General features: G+C 38.2%; 1 protein-coding gene across 2 annotated transcripts in view; it reads left to right on the top strand.

The window, feature by feature from the left end:
• The window catches only part of PRKG1 (protein kinase cGMP-dependent 1), a 1,074,350-nt gene that overhangs the window by 1,036,687 nt on the left and 17,159 nt on the right, over positions 1-20,504 (top strand). For both annotated transcript variants that reach the window (XM_081104810.1, XM_081104809.1), the window contains exons 10-12: positions 3,174-3,270; positions 16,910-17,049; positions 17,896-17,985. In XM_081104810.1, the coding sequence (XP_080960936.1) occupies positions 3,174-3,270; positions 16,910-17,049; positions 17,896-17,985 (327 nt within the window). The remainder of the gene's footprint in view (positions 1-3,173; positions 3,271-16,909; positions 17,050-17,895; positions 17,986-20,504) is intronic.

The raw sequence follows: 20,504 nt of genomic DNA, 5'->3' as shown, positions 1-20,504 counted from the left end.
ATATTTACATTTTTCTGGGAAGAGGATCCATACCTATCACCAATGGGCTAAATAAATAAAACATTAACATCAGTATCTCAAACCATTACAAAATATGTTTTATGCTCCTTGATAGAATTTAAGCAACCAAAACAACAGGAATTGTATTTGTTACTGATGTATTTTCCTTAGCACTTGGCAATGGTCCCTTCTGTAAATACTTTTGCACAGGTGGATTTTAGAATTGCATGAAGCTTGGACTAATTTCTTGGGCCTGGTACCCTACAGTAGAAAGTTAGGAACTTTGGTTCCATGTTTACCTCCTTCAGGCAAAATAAGTTTGTTTTATGAAACAATAGCCACTTACTTACTTTATTTAGTCTCCTTCCCCACTCAAACTTTTATCAAGTCTAAAGAAGGTAGGATATAATTGATGGATTGAAATTATCTACAAATAATTCCCGAGATAAAAGAAACTGAAAACATCCCTCCACGTTATGTGCAAAAGTGGTTAGATACCTGCAGAAGCTAAATCATCCAAAGTTCAGTTTTTTTTACAAAGTTTCTTTCAGATGGTGATTTCCACGTTAAAGAAAAGTTAGTAATTCAGAAAGGAAAAGTGTACATAGTCTTTGTGAAGAAATGTGACTCTTGTCCCTAAAGAGTAATTTAATGCGAAAAAAATAAATGCATATGATATATTCAACAAGAATATCTCCCTGACTGGAAAAGAGAAACTGATCTGGTAGCATTCCTATAGTGTTTGACTTCCCCAAGAATCAGGATCTGAAGCAAATAGGAACAGGATAGAAGATCAAGACCACAATTATCACAAGGCCCTTTCAAATTGCATATCACCAGGCACTAGATAAAATCACCCAACTAGGTAGCGTTTTAAAAAATTCACCTAGTCATATTAGCAAATTAATTAACAAAGATGAGCCATATGATTACAATGTTAGTGATCTCTTCTCATTAAAACCTATGAAATATTTTTATTTAACTGTAATTGGTGCTTCCAGTGTATAGGAAGTGGATATTTAAGTGGATTTTAATTGCTTCAGAGAAAATGTGTACTATTTAACAGGAGATTTCATCCTACTGGTTAAAAAATATGGTCAGTAATCAGATAGTGAATATAAACAAATAGGCAAGAGAATTTTGCTGTAAAAATGTGAACACAAAGTGATCGCCTTATAACTTTTGCATTCTATACCTATCTTGTTCTTATTTATAGCTATGTTAACCATTATAGAATTATTGTTCATTCCTATGGGTCTAGACCCAGAAGGTCAGGTGCCAAGACCAAGTTAAAAGAGTCCCAACACTCTTGGCATGAATGCATCACCCCCAGACTCATTGGGCAGTGACTGTTTACCCTGGACCATTTTAACTCACCCCCTAAATTTTTCTATGGTTTCTGAAACCTCCTGAAAGTCTTCCGTGGAGTAGAACTATGGTACTCAACCCATAGTGTGCATCAGATATTAGTATCAAAGTAGTCTGAGTTTACCCTCTTAATAGCTGAGAGTCTAAATCCAGCAAATGCATAGGATATTATTAAAAATGATCTCATTGATTTTCTAGACCATTAACAAATGCTGGACCGCATACAAACTATCATGGGTTCTGATCCCAACAGATGTCCTTTCTAAACACCTGTTGGAGTGAACTCTGCCACTGGCCCTTTAAATGGGATGTAGTTTTAATTTTCCAAAAGTAGTGATGCAGTTGGCATGCTAGAAATGCACATTTGCTGCCTGTGTTCCATTCTAGTAAACAATCTCCTGAATTACTATGTTGATCTCTTGATTGTGTATTGAGAGATGTCTACAAATACCATTAGGATTGACCGGTAGTCTTGTTTATAAGGCTGTGTTAGAGGGAGTTGATTTCACATAATTAGCCAATAATGAAAAACAATGCTTTTTTACCTTCTCATGATCTATCAAGAATTGACTTACTAAAAACTAGAACTGTAGTTGTAAACTGGAGAATGTTGAAAGCTCACCTAGAAAGCTGTTTCACATTTCTCCCAAGTGGAGAGTCTAAATATGTGCTTAGTTATAATGGAATCGGTAGAATGTTCTGCAGCTTCACTCCAGACATGCCTGTGGATGGTTCTATTCAAAAACTGGCATAAACAAGCTGTGTCAGTATCTTTATCTCCAGCGAGTTCATCGTGTCTATCTATGGTGCAATACTGAATCAGGTACCGCCTGGCTGAAGGTCATGGGTTACACATAGCTATTCAAATACTTTATTTTGGGGACAGCTGGATCACTCCCTGACCTGACTTTCATGAGTGGGAGGATCATCTTCATCGTTTTGCCTTCCTGCCCTTTCTAAAAATAGTAGGGCCTTTAACAAGGAGATATTTTAAGCAGCTCATATTCACTCCTCTCATCAGGAGATGCTTATTTTGCATCTGACACACTCGCATGTGTCCGATTTGCATGTGTGCATCATTAGACCTTGGGAGCCCCGTCCATGCTTTTCCCATCACTCATATAAGAAACTTGCACACATAAAGACGCTGGGATTACCAGCTGAGAGTCAGTGGGTAAACATAAACGAAGGGAAGACACTTTTTAGGAATGCGAATATGCTGCTGAGACGATCCATTGCAGGCCTTTGCACATCAGCCCTCAGCTTTTCGGATCTGTTTTCGTAAGACCTGGCTGGGATTTCACTTCAGAGACCTCAATGATCTTGCTGCTTTTAGCAAATATTTATAGGAGCCACTGCCAGCCTGTGGATAAGGGAAACTAATGAGAAACTGCCTTCCAAAATCTGAACAGCAAAACCAAAACCAAGCAAATCCAAAAAATCCAAAACAGAACCACAAAAGAACAAGTCAGACAATCCGTGCTCACAAGAAGACGCGGAGAAAAAGACCAAGATGTAACTTTGCTTTGATAACTGGATTTATCAGTCACAGGACGGGCATGCAGTGGGTACTTTGTATTTTTCTCCTTTGAAAAAACAAAAAACAAACACAAGTGCAAATCTATGTTTTGCTGCACCAGTGGGACCAAAAGAGTATGAGTGTGAGAAAACACAGACTCTAAAAGCAAGATGGAATGTAAGCAGGTAAACCCTGTTCCACAGTCTTGTCATTCCACTACAGTTGTGCGTGGTACTCGTGTTTGCACCTCTAAGAAATTTCCATTTTTTCGCATCAAAAAATCCAGATACGAAGCCGAGGCTGCTTTCTTCGCCAACCTGAAGCTGTCTGATTTCAACATCATCGACACCCTTGGCGTTGGAGGTTTCGGACGAGTAGAACTGGTAGGTCACTGTTCTGTGAATGCCTTTGAAAGCCTGTCTCTTCCTTCTCTACTTCTTCGCCGTAATAAGATTTCTCTCTTTTCCTCTCTCATCTTTAATTGCTATGGTTCCTAACTTGGTACCAAAGAATTTTATATCAACACATGGGGAGTTTGCAAAGTGGGCTATATTAGGTAGCCAATAAACTAACAATACAATGAATACAAATTTACTTTTTAGAAAACCACCTTAGAGGAAGTGAAATGTAAAGACATTTACATAATGAGGAGTCACAAAGTGCTTCTTACCCAGCTGATATTCTGTGATCTTTATTTTCTTCCACGGTTCTGAGCAGTGCTTACTATTTTAATTATGTGCTCTATCCATAATCACAATAATTAAAATGTAAGTTTAAGTATATATAAAGAGAAATTATATATATATATTTAGTAATCCTTACCACTGCTTTAAAAAAAAGTCAAGTAAATGCTGTTAAAGTAGTAATTCTGTGATTCTCGAGTTTCGAGCACCTATACATATCTAACATTATTTGGTAATATGGTTTGAATATTTTATACAATTTATTTCACACACACATACAGCTAAGTTTTCATGAAGGTGATGAAGACATTTGGGTATACAAGTTTATACATTAAACACATTGCATGCATGTGATATAAAGCAAATGAAATCGTGCTCTATCATGCTTTTGTTTGAAATATAAGTTTAAAAAGTGACATTGCAACAAAAATTTTTAAAATGCATTCTGGTTAATGTATTGCTGCATTTCAACCCCGTGGGAAAGAAGCCTATCTGAGCACAGAGATTAAGTTCCACCTCTCTGCTGACATGGAGGAGTCCCTGATATCAGACGCCAGTACAGTATGTTAGGAACTCCCTGCGACTGTGTAGTAAACAGTTACTGTTGCCACCAGGGGACCGGAGAAACCCCCTTCCATGACAGTATATTCAGTCCAGCGCTATTTTTGCTATTTGTCCAGTTGAGCTACAATTGGGACTTCTGACTCTGACAGGTAGTGAGATGTTATTTACTTAAAGATTAGACACGAAGGCTTTTGAGCCACAGTGTGTTTCACTAAATTTGTATTATGTCTCCCTTAACACAGAGGTATTTTAGTAATACTACATCTGACTTCTGCCTTCTGAGGGTGCCTCTGAGGATCTAAGCATTTTCAGTTCGAGGAGTAAAAATCAAGTTAGGGCCCAGCAAAACCTCTCGCTTTTCTGAATCTGGCCGTTCATGCAGTCCTGGATTTATTTGTAAAGAACCTTTAGTTCTGTTCTTCTAGCTAATGAAGATTTATTAACAGTGTTACACATGAATAGCTTTGCACGTGGGATGGAGGGACATTGAACAGGACAGAGGGAGGAAAGAGCCCCTTGCCATGATGCGTGTAGTGTCTGGTGAGTTTATTGACATAGTTGTATGTGCCTAACCCCCTCTCTGAATGAAGCGGTATATAAAGGACAGAATTTCCAAGAGACCAAGTTTGTGACTGTTATATTTTCTTAAATATTTTTTAAACAATATGGAGAATAAAATTGCTGTTTTAGTTGACAAAGAAACATCAACACAACAACATTGCAACTTTGTGGAGTCCTAGAGAGTTGTGAACCTTCAAGTTACCAGCGAGATATTTTGTGAAATGCAGTGTAGGAATTTTTTGCAATATTGAGAGTTACTCGTCAACACTGAGAACACTTCAAGCTGGACAATTAAATGCCAAGCAGATAATGTAAAACTTCCGGAAAATTCACTTGAAAATATCTGAGGTGGCACAAGCAACTGATGACATAATTAGGGAAGGTTCAATGTGGACATTCAAAAAAAAATAATGCAATTTAAAAAGAATGTGTGTGCATGTGTGTGTTTTGTGGTTGTGTGTGTCTGAGTACCTATATATTTATGCATCATCTCCATCAAGGAGAGATAGTCAACAGTAGTTCAGCCTAATTTTCTTCTCAAGGGTATTATATTTTACTTTTACATGGATGTTTATAGACTAATGAAGGCCATAACCTCAGGAATTAATGTGCACAAAACTTTAGATACAATGAAAAAATCCATACATAATGGGTCATTAGGGCAAGAGGCACATGTCCTTAACTTCAGAAGTGATGTCATCTTATGTAATCTTGCATTTCCCAAAACTCACCATGGGATAAATCATAATACGCAGATTTTCTTCACTGTTCTATGTGGATTAGCCTTTTAACTGATGATTACACTAGAATCCAATGCTCACGGTCTTTACCACTTACTAACTGCCAGATATGTTCATCTCATTTTGCATAATGACATAGCCTTCAGAGACTTCTTAGCATTCTTATCATTGATGTCAGCTTAAATGAACTTTGATGCAGGAGTATTGCTACATGGTTTATTGCCAATTTCTAGAGATGGGAACATAATTCTGGTACAAACTTAAGTATTTGTTCAATTTGTTAAGAAGCTTAAAGTAAAGAAACATCTCTGCCCATGGGAATTCTGCTCTTAGGCTATTCAGGCTATTTCATAAATACGTTTAGAATAACCGATTGTAACTAGTTTAATGTCAGACATGTCCTGTTCACAATGCCTTTTAAGTCATCTGTACTGCTTTCTTTCCTGTTTTTTGGCATATCACATATTTTCTGCCCATGTTTTTTATTTTGAAGAATGGACTTAATTCATTCAGTGCTACCTGTTTATAGTCTATCTTTCAGAAAGCCACATTTTATTTATATAATATTTTTAGGAAAAGAATTCAGCTCTCTTTTTATATATGATTTACTAATTAAAGTAGAGACATCTAGGCGAGCCTCTTAATTTCTAAGGTGTGACCGTAAAATACGAAGCTTGACTCAACAACTCACAAGGAAACATCAGTCCCTTTGCTCTATGGTCACATTCCTCATTTACTCTACTTTCGCTCTTGTTAGAGAGGAACTTACTTTTCAAATAGATTTTCACGCCTCAAACTGTTTCATCTGGCAATGTTATGTGCTGATTTTATTAAATGTCAGATACTAAATCTATTTATCCAGCAATCCACTACCCCCTATACCAGAACAACATACTTGGACAAAATATAGGAACAAAGATATGGAAGATATAATTACTGTCTTCTTGGATTATATCCCTTCTCCATCACTTTTATATGCTTATGTAGTGAGCTCTCTGCTGCAATATATAAAATTTAATCCGAAATAGCACTACCTCTATGGACTCGCCATCTATTGGAAGGGACAGTTATGTAAACTAACCAGTAAACTCATGATCAGAGTCTGAGAAGCACATGCTCAGGCCACCAGGGAACAATGCTTTTTCAAAGAGGTGATATTTCTATGATGGAGGGAGTGTTGAGTCATTGACATAAAAAAAAGAAACAGTATGATACACTATTATAAAATGAAACTACTACAGGATAATTTATTAAGAAACTGATACTAACAATGTTTATTAATAAGTTGGCATTACTTCCTAACTAAAATAAGCCTTTCATTTGAACCCTGCTTTATAATCTTCAAATTGTTTTCATACCCAGTATATGATTTTGCCTTGATAGCTATCTTGGGAGGAAAACATGGGGCATGATCTACATTTTACAGGAAAAAAAATCAAGAATTAAACATATAAGTGACCTAAGAACATGCAGTCATTGAAAGATCTGTTGTGGTTGCCCAGAACTACTAATTAGATAGATGATAGATAGATAGATAGATAGATAGATAGATAGATAGATAGATCTCAGAGAGGAAGGGAGAAGGAAAGAGAGATAAAACATTAATGATAAGAGAGAATCATTGATCGGCTGCCTCCTCCATGCCCCCTACTGGGGATTGAGCCCTCAACCCAGGCTTGTGCCCTGACCAGGAATCAAACTATGACCTCCTGGTTCATAAGTCCACGCTCAACCACTGAGCCATGCTGACTGAACTGATTTTTTAAGGAAAAGCTTTTCCTATTATCTGGCTTCTAAAATGATTTAGTTCCTTACCTCCAACAGCCACCACGGAAGTAAATGTTACTTCACTGTCACATGTACACCTCTGTTTAAAAAAATCTTCTAGAATTCAAGAACCTGCATTAGACATAAACCTAGAATTAAATACTATAATTGTGCTACTCATCTTTGCTTCTGTCAAACATTCAGAGGCTTTTCCTTCCCTGAATCTTTTGCTGCTCCTAGTGGTTGTAAAATGTCTGTGGAGCAAAAAAAAATCAGATAGTAATGTGGTGCTTAAAAGCTAGAGCACTGGATGGAGACTTCTGGATTCAGCCCTACCAGCTGTGTCATTTACTTAAACCTTCTGAATCTTAGTTTCCTCATCTCTAAAATGAGGGTTACATAGGTATGTATCCCACAAGATTGCAAGGAGAATATGAATTAAAACCCCCCAAATGGTACCTCACATGTCATAGGTCAGTATGTATTGCCAATGTTCCTATAGTAATTATTAATATTAAAATATGCCAATGACAGCTATCTTTATTATTTCCATCTATTGCCATAGAAAGGGGAGGGAATGGAATACTTATGCTCTTTTTTCCTCCCATTTCCAGGGTAAGCCCTGACTATAATCATTTCTCCAACATAAGAAAGAATGACCTTCGGTGATAGCTTGTATGAAATTCCCCCAACCACTAAAGCTCCTTTCTTTCTGATCTGTCATGAGTGGAGATGGGAAGCAGTTTTCAATTTTCCTCTGTGTACCTGAAATAGTCTGCTCTTATCTGTCCATTTCTCTCCTAAGTTGTAAAGCCCCACATCTTAACCTCTCAATGAGAAATCATTTTCGGGTGCAAACTACTGAATCATATCCAGTTTTCCCCACAGCCCTCTGAAACCTCTTATTCCTTCGAGGCCACAGTCCTCGGGTCAGATTGCCCAGGAAGGGGCAATGTGCAGGTTGCAAGAAGCCTGCCACACTCAGGCAACCACATTTATTTAACAGGGTCTACTCCACTCCCGTGGTATTTTTGCCAACTTTCTGTAAACGGTCCATCACAGGCAAGCAGGCCTGGAGAGCTATGTAAACCAATTGGGAAAAAAAAATGGAACCTAAGAGATGATTAAGCAAGACATTAAGTGATAAACCCTTTGCTCAATCAACAGAGTTTTATTTTATGATCATGAAAAGCGGGCAGCTTAACTCCAAAGGGAAACCCCATGTAAGACAAAAACATTTCAAGAGCTTCTTACTGCCAAGCCACACGGCAGTGAAATAGAATAGCTCAGGGACCGCCGGGCAGCCTTGCTATTGGTTTTCCACGGTGATTTTTTGGCTGCAGAGGGTGCCTGGAGGAAACCCAGCTGCCCTAAGGCCTTGGGTCCTCTGTGCCCGAAGTGAATAAGGACTCGACAGTGGTTGAAAACACAAAGTTTGTCTCGATGTAACAGCCTTTGTCTAGGTGTACTCCACTGGGTTTATCACTACATAGGCCATCCTCATTTTATGTTCACTCTTTGAGAGAATTAAAACTGGCACACATGATTAACTGTGATGAATAGTGCTGATTGCTAAAATAAATACATTATTTTGATAGCTGATGAAAATCTAATCCAAAAAGTGGCCATTGAGCAGAATAGGTGCAGTCCCAATATAATGGGACTCCTAAAACATCTAACCACAGGACAGTTTCTAAGCTGCAACCACAGGTAGGAAAGTCAGTCTCTAGTTTGACATATGCTAATAAAGTAAGATATGCCTCAATTCATCTTGTTACAGTAGACTACATTCTCTGTACAATGATAGTTTAAAAAATTTGACTACACGAGGATGCCAAATAGAACAGTCACTTCCTTACACATCTTTTGCTGTTATACACATTTTATATACCAGCTATCTTTTAAAATGAATACTTTTCATTAAAAGTGTTTGAAATCAGTGTCCTACAGTTAACTAAAACAATTCCTCCTCCAAACCTGAATGTTATTGTAGAAAGATCGATGTAAATCTAGGAGTCACTAGATATGTCTTCCCAAGGCTTCAGTAGCTGGCGATAAAACACTTCATCCAAAAGTGAACACTTGGTCATAGCTGCCTATTTGGTTTCTGTGACATAAATTTGATTTTTTAAACCCAAGTGAATTTATGGGCACATCACATTCAGCAACATCTCATTATTAAGAAATTCCCTAAATATATCTTGTGGGATCTAGAAACATCAGCTCTGATTCCTGCCCTCAAAGGATGTCTGTTTTCTCTTAAGTAAGAAGATAGAATCAACATATATAAAAAATAGTAAATGAAACTCATTAGTATTAGGGTAAATTCTAAATTATGCAGATAGATTCTCAGTATTTCAAAAAAAGAGAGAGTATTTGGAGTTGATAGAATAGAGAAGGCCCTGAGAAGACGCAGGACTCAAGCCAGGTTTAGAGAATAGGTTAGGATTTAAGTAAACAGATGGGGAAAGGCCATTCCAGGCAAAGTTTACAACACAGAAGGCCACGTGTTTTCACAGGAGGTCAAAGCAGGTGGCCTGACTAGAGTAGAAGTTGTGTGGGGGAGCAGTGGGAAATATTATTAGATAGCAATTCGCAGAGTATAACTGTATTATATTCTTAAAGGAGATTAGACTTTAAAGTATCAGGCACTTGGGGGGTATTAGATCAAGTGATGAAAGCATATAAACACAGATTCAGCTCTAAACTTCCATCCATGAAATAAAAGAATCCACTGTAAGGTGACTAGACAGGCTATTTTTAGGTGGCGCTGATCCCAGAGATAAACATCATAATTTCTCTTCTGACTAGGGCAGTTTACTTTGTGCCAAGATGTAGTCCACATCCCTGAAAACTTTAGATAAAAGCTTTCAGAGAGATCCCTTCCATGAGAAGGAAAAACAGTCCCCTTGTTAGTAATGTTGAAAATAGCCATGTGCTTTTAAATAAAATCACTTTGCTTTCTGGAAATAAATATTGAAAAGTTCATTCTGTATGTTTCAGGGTAGCTTATCAAAGGTATACATTTAATTTATCTCTAAGTCATACTCTGTTCCTCATATGATTACCCCCCTTTGCCATGGAGATAAACCACATAGTATTTAGCATGAACACTGAGCTGTGAGATCAGGAGATGTGGGCCAGATAGAGGAAAAGAAAATGTGTAATGGTGTTGTGCAGTGCAGAGATCAAATTTTGGACAGCTAGTGAGAAGAGAAATTTTAACAACTGATTGAAAATGGGGGTAAGAGATCAACCAAAGGACTTGTATGCATGCATATGAGCAAAACCAATGGACACAGACAGTAGGAGGATGAGGGCTTGTGCTTGGGGGAGGGGGTGTCAGGGGGAGGTCAATGGGGGAAAAAAGGAGACTCATGTAATATTTTAAACAATAAAGAATTTTAAAAAAAACCAGGAGTCTTCCTAAGATTATAGTTATGCTTGCCTAAAATTTATAGTACCCAGAGAAAAGTAATTATCATATAAGAATTAACATTTTTTTTGTTAAGGAATGTTGAGGAATCAAATTCAAAACTAATTTATAGAATAGAAGCTTTCTGTGCACTTTAAAAAATTCACTTTCTTTCATGAGTATAGTAAGTCAGGTCCTCCTGACAATGTCATATCCAAAGAATTATTTGAGTCATAGTAATAACATTCCTTTTTCATTCTCTGTGAAATTATAACTTCCTTAAATTTAGACAGATTTTTTTCCTATACCTTCTTCTTCATTCAGACATTGTACATATTATTTTACAAGTATCTTTTTAATTAGCATTCCCCCATATCTTAGATGTCATAGTAATAAGATAATTCTTGTGTAGCACTTTTTAAAATATATATATTTTTAATTGATTTCAGAGAGGAAGTGAGAGGGAGAGAGAGAGAGAAACATCAATGATGAGAGAGAATCATTGATCGGCTGCCTCCTGCATGCCCCCTGCTGGGAATTGAACCAGCATCTTGTGTGCGCATGCCCTTGACTGAAATTGAAAGGACCTATCAGTCCACTGGCCAAAGTTCCATCCACTGAGCCAAACCGGCTAGAGCTCAAGTGTAGCACTTTTAAATTTTCAAACTATTTTCACATACACTATCTGGTTTGATCTTATACTGTGTAAGATCTGTGTATATAACATAAGGTGGTTTTATTTCTATTTTATAAGTGAGGAATATGAGGATCAAGAAGATTACATAAACTTGCATATGATTGTAGTATGTACATTATTAAAATACTATAAGGCATTGCTCAGTAAATACCTATTATTTTGACTAGATAATTTAAAAGAAATTTTGTGGTAATTATGTACATTTTGCTTAAATCGACCCATAATCCCATTCTTTTTAGGAAATAAGGACCTTTCTTTTATTTAGAAATTTGAATTAATAGCGAGTAAATAAGTAATAAGGTAATTTTTTAATAAAAATATTAGTAGTTCATAGAAACTAGTGTAAAAATGAAATATAGTCTTGATTAATTAAGAAACTTTTATTGAAGGGGTAAAGATAAGCATAGAAGGAAAGGCCTTTTGGACATTTAATTCTTTAGAGTGTAAATTTAAAAAATCTATGAAAACTAGAACTAGAAAAATGTCAGTGTACACATTTTCTGGCATTTTTCTCTTTTTAAAATTCTTTAAAAGCTTTGTTGAGGTGTAATTTACATACCATAAAATTGTTCAACCATCACCACAGTCCAGTTTTAGAACATTTCTCTCTCCTATAATAACCCCTGGGCCTATTTGCAAATACTTTCCATTCCCACCCCCACTTCAGGCAACTACTAACTTATTTTCTATCTCCAAAGATTAGCCCTTTCTGGTTCATATTTTCTTATGCTAAAACCTTGTTTTACACTAAATGTTTTTAATTTCTAATGTATAATTGTAAATCTAGTTCAATGTGGATCCATGGGTTTAATGTACAGCAGCTTCAGGCCTTTCTTTCCTCTTGAATTTTATGGCTACTTTATACCTTGCTTCAGCATTGTTGCTGCTACAGAACTGAGCCAGTGATGTTTTTCTGAACGTGGAGTTTAAGGGCAGTATATAATAGGACTGAACAGAATGGTCTGGCAATAGAGGAATATTGGGAAATGATGCAGACAAAACAGCCTAGAGCTTATGCATGAGTAGAAAATCTGAGAGTTAGTTTACTGGTTTACTTGGTTGTGAAAGTTTTATTATGAGCCCTTTGCCTAATTCGGTGAATCTGATTAAGAACTATAACCAGAGTGGAGAGAAGCACACTCCAGCAATTTGGCATAGCTCATCTGAGAGTTGAGCATTCTTCAGTGATCTTGAGGCAGCTGTCAGTTTATCAGGGGATGATTTGTCATAAACATGTTCCTTGGACTTCATTCAGGGAATCAGCTTCCGCATAACAGACCAACTTTGTTGAGTTAGCTCCCACCAGTCGTCCTCGGTGCTCTGACTTCCCTGTTAGGTGCTGGGATCTGTGAGTCTGTGGCATTCTAGTTGAAAATGGAAGTAGACATTCTGACTAAGTGATATTCTCTAAGGAACTAGTGAGGGCTTTGCAAGTGCAAACAGTGGTTCTGATTCTAGGGCTGCCTGCACTCAAGCAGAGATGAAACAGAAAGCCTTAGTAGATAGGCTGTGTGTAGGTTTCTGTAAACTGTAATTCATATTTATTGAATTGGCAACCAATAAGACTGACTCCCAAAGATCTCTGTAGCTTCTACCTACTTTCCATTGGCAGCAGCCATCTGCCACCAATCATCTGTTATCACTCTCTTCTCTCTCTCCTACTCCCCCCAACCACCCTTGGCTTCTCCTTGCAGGATTCAAGCACCAAAGTGCCCAGGTCTCTGATAACATATTGAGGTCTCTATAAGTGCCTAGGAAAATGAAAGCGAGGTTTTGGCTGGTTTCTCAAACTACATGTCTAGCATGAGTGAAGCTTAAAGATAATGATACATGATTCAGCTTTTCCCACAGAGTTTATGAGTTAGCCAATTCCATTAAACTATCATTTGTACAGCATCAATCACTATGCTTTATTCAGCTGATGGGCAGTAGCACATAATGGAAATAGCTTGGGCCAAGATCCAGTTCTGCCCCTTGATCGCTTTGTGGCCTGGGGCCATATATTATCCTTGCTGGTGATCCTTAATTTGCTCCTCTGAAAAATGAGAATTGTATTTTCAAAGTGGTGCCAGGAAGATTAAGTAAGAAAACTTACACTATACTGCTCGTGACACCTAAATAAGATCATTGCAAACATTAGCTGCTGTTGTTATTGACTATGAAGTATTTGTAAAAACACAACAAAACCTTCCTTCTGCTGTTGAAAGTTGATGTTAGGACTAAATGAAATAATGTTTACGGACGTGCCCAGCAGTTTATGGTTAATGGAGGTTTTTCCCTCTTTCTCTCTGACTTCCTCCTGATGACTTCACTTATGTCCCTAAATTCTTCCCAATATAAAGTTCAAAACTATTTAGGAAATAGCAAAGTAGGTAAAATTTTTAACCTAATATCCTGGCTAGAGTGAAATAAACATATGGGTGTAGTTAGAACAGCAATACGCTGGTTATTTATAAGAAATGATAAATATACTTGGAATTATAGAATTTATTAATTAAAGAGGACTAGAGAGTTGTGAAGGCTAGAAAAAGAGTCTAAAGAGATGGCCATATCCCAAGAGCTAACCCAGGAGCTAGTCGGCAGTCAAGTGGACACTATCCTAGATATGATTGTATTAAATCTAGTAGTACTTATAATTGAGAATATCACATGTCAGTCATTCAAGGAAGACAAAGTTAAAACATCTTATAGAAATGGAAAATTCAGGGCTAATCATATAAATCTTTTGTCATGTATATTTCCTATTGGGCATTAAATCTTTTCTTCCCTTTTATGCATAACTGAGGGTGCTTTTGGAAAGAAGAAAGATACCAAATATTACATGCTTGTCATCGTAGCTTCCCTGGTTTTTCTTCTGTTAAGTGTGGGGCTTAGGTGCTGTGATGGCTTTGCCAGTGATAAATAATCCTGGTTTATTTCATGCTTTCTTTGATTCGCTTAGTCAACAAATATTTCATGAGCATTTACTCTCTGTCAGGCATAGTAAACAAAAAGAATCATCAATCTCAGGTTGCTTTTACACTTGTGAGAGGAGAAAAATACTAAATAAGTAAGTAACCAAATGATTGAGTGCATTAGCTTGTGATAGAGAACACTAAAGGGAGAAGTGGGTGGTTCCACTTTTATGTAGACTTATGTGAAGAGAGATTCTCTGACTAGGAAACATTTGAGCAAAGAACTCAGGGAACTGAGAGGCTGACTCTTGGGAATGTCTGTGAAGAATATTCAGGCAGAAGAATAGCACAAGCAAATAGCCTGGACCAAGAGCTGCCCCAAAAGCTTGCTTGGTATACTCAAGGAACAGCAAGGTGGCCGTTGTGACTGACAGAGAAATGAGGCTCATGAGTAACAGGGGTCCAGGTGGTATAGGACCTTGTAAGCCTTTGTGACAGTTTTGTCTTTGCCATGAGTGAGATGGGAAGCAACTGGAGGGTTTTGAGCAAAGGAGTCATGACTTGATCTGGCTTTGTTTTAAAGAGAAGAGAGATTATCAATGAATGCCCATTTGGGGGCACTGTCTAATATAAGGTCACAATAACTCTGTAAGAGACAGAAAGACCTTAATTGAAGTCAGGATTGAAGTCCAGACCTGTGACCCTAAAGGCTGAGTTCTTTCCTCCCACCCAGTGCACAGTAAAAATGTGTTATAAATAAAGATATTTTTACACTCGATGTGTGAAGTACACAAGAGTATTCAGTCATTTAACTAAGACTTTAAAGAGGAATATAATTTTGTTTCTTCACTAAATCTGAGTAACACAGCTCATTTTTCATGCCATTGTTCCTGTCTGTCCAGATTTCTTTGAGAAGCAGGTTTTCACATTTTGTGCTCTACTATGTACTACAACGGAATTCATTTGTCTCACACTAATCGGTCCTTTTAAAGAGTTTCACAGATGGAGTAGAGTGTCTTTGGCTTAAGGCATTTTCAATTATCCATTCTCCGCCTCTAGCCTGTCATACAGATTCAGTAATGCTGGCAGCAAACTGCGGCCCAGTTATGTGAAGTGCCCTCATATTCTCTCCTAAGGAACTTGCCACATTAATTCGATTTGTACATGTGCATTTGAAGAAGGCTCTTAGGAACTTTGCTATCCCTGCAGATGAAGCCTAAACAATTCACGACTAAAAAGGGGACTGTGATATTTCAGCTGAAAATAAGATATAGCTTGTCATGTTATTTCCTCAAGGCTTTCATTATTACCGAATGATGGGGCCGTTTGGCATTATCTTGAGGATTCTGTTGAGGGAGAGCCCTAGATGATAACACTTTAAAATTGCTATTAAGTGATTGGTTCTACTATCTCACATTTTCATTACAAGTCACCCTGTTAAATTTTTATGTAAAACAATAAACACAGATCAGCAGCCTGCCTGAGGACTCCAGAGCCCCAGGGAGCCATGTGGGGCTGCAAAGGAGGCAGGGAGGCTTTGGGACATCAAGGCACAGCTTAGGTCTCCCAGTTAGTACACCTGAGGAGTAAGGATTGAGGCCCAAGAGGATTAAAGCTATCGTGCGTATCTGAGAAGAAAAGGAGTTTTCAATATCTCTTGAAATATTTTTTAATCAATTTCCCTAGATGTGTCCCAATAGGAAAGCATCTAATTAACTGTAAATTTTTAATCATTTTTATCGAATTTACTGGGGTGATTCTGGTTAACAAAATTATCCAGGTTTCAGGTGCACAATTCCATAACACATCAGAAATCAGATATGAGATTATAAAAGAATTCCTTTAGACCCAGGATATTTAATATATGATTAGAATTACTAATGTTCAGAGTACAGCCTCTTTTCAGGAGCCCATTATTGCCAGGAAGGTAGAAATACTGTTGTGGAGCACGTTCTCAAAAGGTTTTGAAATCAATAACCGTATTCTATTGTTATTAAAATGATAGCGCTAAATCATTCCTTTCCTCTGCTCCAAAATATGTAATAGGTCTAGCTTATCTCTAGATACCAGAATTTATTTCCTTTCTATTACTAAATCCTTGAGAAAAGACCATCTTGGGGGGAAAAATAAAGCTTATGTTTGAAAAAAATTATTTTTTTTAATCTCTTAAAAAACATCTTGCTACACTTTTCTTCTCCTTTCTGCAACTGGAGTAAAGGGCAAACTGGGAGGTTAAAAAAGAATAGAAGTAGATACTTTTACAACTTGTGAAGTGTTTTTGGACAGGACTAAAGAGACAGAACATAAAGGCCCATACGATCCTACCTTTGCCACACTCACTTGCAGTAAAATTGGAGAAGGTAGATTTCTACTGTTTTGATTGAAGGAGGAAAACTATCAAGTATACTCAAGCATATTAAATGAAACGAGAGTCAAGTATATTTCCCTTCTAATTCAAGTGGGCACAAAATTATTTGGGAATCCAGTGAAAATAAAATTCATCTGATCTAGTGCCATGAGACTGGACAATAGTTGTGAGCCTGGATGTTAAACACAGCTCCAGCAAGGATTTATTGTGTGATTCAGGTGGTGGTTGGGGTGTCACTTCAGTGCTCCATGCACCTGTTAAATTGGGATTGAGAATGAACTCTGTGTATTAACACTATAGTCATTTTCTGACTTCCTTCCGCCTTTCTTTAAGGTCCAGTTGAAAAGTGAAGAATCCAAAACCTTTGCAATGAAGATTCTCAAGAAACGCCACATTGTGGATACAAGACAACAGGAGCACATCCGCTCTGAGAAGCAGATCATGCAGGGGGCTCACTCCGACTTCATAGTGAGGTGAGGATCCTGCCCCAGGGACTACAGTCCCAACTCCAAGTGCAAATCAACCGCAAAACCCCTGCCACTCACACGCACCACCACATATTTCATTCACACAGAAAGATTTTGCAAAAAAGTTGACTATCTTATTTTTCCCCCCCAAGAGAATCAGATTCTGGGAAAAGAACATGCTTTTCCCAAAGGGAAAATCAGAGTGTCTAACATTTCTTTTTTATCCTCTCTGTTACTCCAAAACTCTGCATAGACTTCTGGTGCTCGAAAGACAAAATATCAAACTATTTTATCTTTAAGTATTTGAGCATTTTAAATATTTTCTAAAAATGCAATGACTACTCAACCAAAGCACTAATAAGAGAATAATGGGGAGTTTCTTTAAATGCAGAAGCTTTTCTAATTAATTTGCCTGTGGCATTTGCTGAAAGCAGATTACAACTTGAATATATTAAGGGAACAGCACACAAATTTCATACGTTATATTTGTAAAACATAACCTGCTTTACAGCTATGTTCACTGCATATTTATAACCACTAAATATTGCTCAAGAGTTCATACTTGAAACATCAACCAGATTGTAATTAGAGGAATACCAAGAAGGCCTCTTTGTCCATAATGACGGGGATTAATACATTTCAGAGGAGAGACTAGCCCCCGACAGTGTGTGAGTCTTAGGAGCCATTACCTCCTGTTCCTTATTTGCAAATTCAGATCTCTCTCATCTTTTTAATAAAATTTCAAGATTGGCAAAGCAAGAATAAGACTGCAATCATGGCACTCAAAACATTTACATCCTTTTGAAAGGCAATAATGTTTGTAACCTTTGTTTTCTTGTTTGCAATTCACAGACTATACAGAACATTTAAGGACAGCAAATATTTGTATATGTTGATGGAAGCTTGCCTAGGTGGAGAGCTGTGGACCATTCTCAGGGATAGGTAGGAGCTTTAAGAAATTTCTGTCATGTCTTTGACAATGTAGTGACTATGATGGTCTAAAAAGAGTCAATTATTATGAAGTATAAAAGTCATATTTACATTTTACATGTGCTTATCTTTCAAAAGGTAATGTAAATATGGAGCACAACCTACCACGCACATATAATTTACTATAAATATGAAACTCACTGTTTCAGATTTATAACTAATAATATACGATTAGACCACAAACACAATGAGAATGGCACCTACTCACCCTAGCTGGTTTGGCTCAGTGGATAGATTGTCGGCCTGCGGACTGAAGGGTCCCAGGTTCAATTCTGGTCAAGGGCAAGTGCCTGGGTTGCCAAATTGATCCCCAGTAGGGGTCCTGCAGGAGGCAGCAATCAATGATTCTCTCTTATCATTGATGTTTCTATCTCTCTCCCCCTTCCTCTCTGAAATCAATAAAGATATATTTTAAAAAAGAATGGCACCTAGTGAGGTATGTATAAAGAAAGTTGTATGTATCAGACAACTATATACCTAGAATTTAGCTCTTGCTTGTAACATGAGGAGAAAGAGCAACTGTACAGTTGCAACCTGGATTCACTATCAGTTTTTTGCTCCATTCCTTCTCCAGATGGGCAGTCTATCTTTCCTGACACTGGGAATTTTTGCCAAAGTAACTTTTTCCTCTAACTTTACATTACTCCTTGGTTTCAAAATTAATAAAAGTTTCCAGCCATCCCTTTCAGGCCTTAGCTGGTCTTAGGAAAAAGAAAATCAATCCATTTATAAGCAGTATTTCATGTACACAATCTAATCTAGAGTTACTTCTTTTTGTCCTTTCAGGGAAAGTAAAGTTGTTCTGGTTGGTGCTTGTTTCTTTTAATTATGCAAAATTAATTTTCCATCTCGTATTTGCATAATTAGCAAACAGTCTCCTTTAAAAATATATACTATAAAATGTGTCAGAAGATTATTACCAATGCTAAATGTTTATTTAAAAGGAAGACCACAATTTTTTTCCTATAAATGATCGTTTGATCATTTTCTATTTATGATCTAATAACATTTAAAACTCATCCTTGTTCCTTTCAACATTCAGCTTTAGACATCTTTTTTTCTCTTTATTATAGTCTCATCTCTCCCACTCTTTCTGAAACCATAGCCTTGACGTTCCCAGAATGCCATCTTACTTTTTGACAACTTGTTACTTTGTAGATATCCCAGAAAAGAACAAGTGGTTCTTTGCAAGATATTGATTTAAAGTCTCATTCCTAATTGTATGATGGTATCTAACTTAAGGTAAATAAGCATACAAGAGAATATATCGTGTTGGCATTGAGGATTGAGGTCCAAGAGAATTAAAGCTATGGTGTTGGCCCCCTCCTATTGTAGTGGTTTTGATTGCGATTGGTGTATCACTGGGGAATTGATTCTCAGGCTGGCTGTGAGGACCAGCCATTACTGCAGAGGACAGGCTGTTGTGCAGGACCTGACCCCACGGAAAAGAGTTGTCTGAGGGAGGCTCCGGTGCCAGCCTGGTCTACACTCTGGGTTTGTCATTTGTGGAGCTGGTGAGGTGGAGCTCTGGTGTGTTCTGAAGCTGGCCACCAGGGGTAGGGGTTCTGGAGGTTCTCCAGTGCAGGCCAAGGTCAGCTGCTGCTTGTGCCCAGCCTGAGGCCACCCAGTGGAAGCTGCAAAGTGATCTATGGTTGGTTGCTGCTGGTGCTCGGCTTGGAGGCACCTGGGGAGAGCTATGCTGTGAACTGAGGTTGGTTGCCACTAGTACCAGGCTTACCACCCTTTGGTGGGCACCACAGGATGGGAAGAGGCCAGCCATCTATTGTGCTGGGTTCATGGCCACTTAGTTGAAGCTGTGCTCTCGGCCCACAGTGGCCGCAGCTTACACCAGGCTTGGAGCCACCTGATGGGAGTTAAAATGCAAAGTGAGACTGGTCACCTCTTGTGCCAGGGTTGAGAGCACTTAGCAAGAAATAAAGGGCACAGAGTTTGGCTGCTGCTTGTCAGGGTTTGTGGACCTTTGAGAGGTTTTAGGAAAATCTGCAACCTGAGTTGGAACAGGCCCCTTGTGTGGGGGAGCCGCTGGAAGAGGTTCAGCTGGACAAGTGAGTTGGGTGTGGCAGAGTCTCAGGGTGAGGAGAATGATATAATCCAGGTTAATGCAGATTTGGCACTTGCCTGGGCCTGCCAGCGCTTCAGTCTCCAGAGACAGCTGCCCCAACCCTTGCTCCTCCAGCCCTTACCCTGCAGCCAGTTAACTCAGTTCCTACCCATATGTGCCTGTCACTATTTGGGCTGCTGCCTCTCCACTGAAGTTCAAAACTAGTGAGTTTGTGAGTGAGCAAATCCATGCTCAGCCCCTAAAGAGGAATGCCTGGGACTCCAGCAGTCCTCATTCTTGCTCAGAATGCAATCACCACTAGTTTTCATCACCTATGTAATGGGGACTCCTCTTGCTGACACTGGTGTCCTGGACGGGGAGTTGGGTATGGGGCTGGGCTCCATACCTC

This window comes from Myotis nattereri (assembly GCF_964212035.1).
Source record: "Myotis nattereri genome assembly, chromosome: 13".
NCBI classification, from domain to species: domain Eukaryota; kingdom Metazoa; phylum Chordata; class Mammalia; order Chiroptera; family Vespertilionidae; genus Myotis; species Myotis nattereri.
The sequence above is the reverse complement of the archived record's forward strand: the minus strand, read 5'-3'. Positions and strand labels throughout refer to the sequence as shown.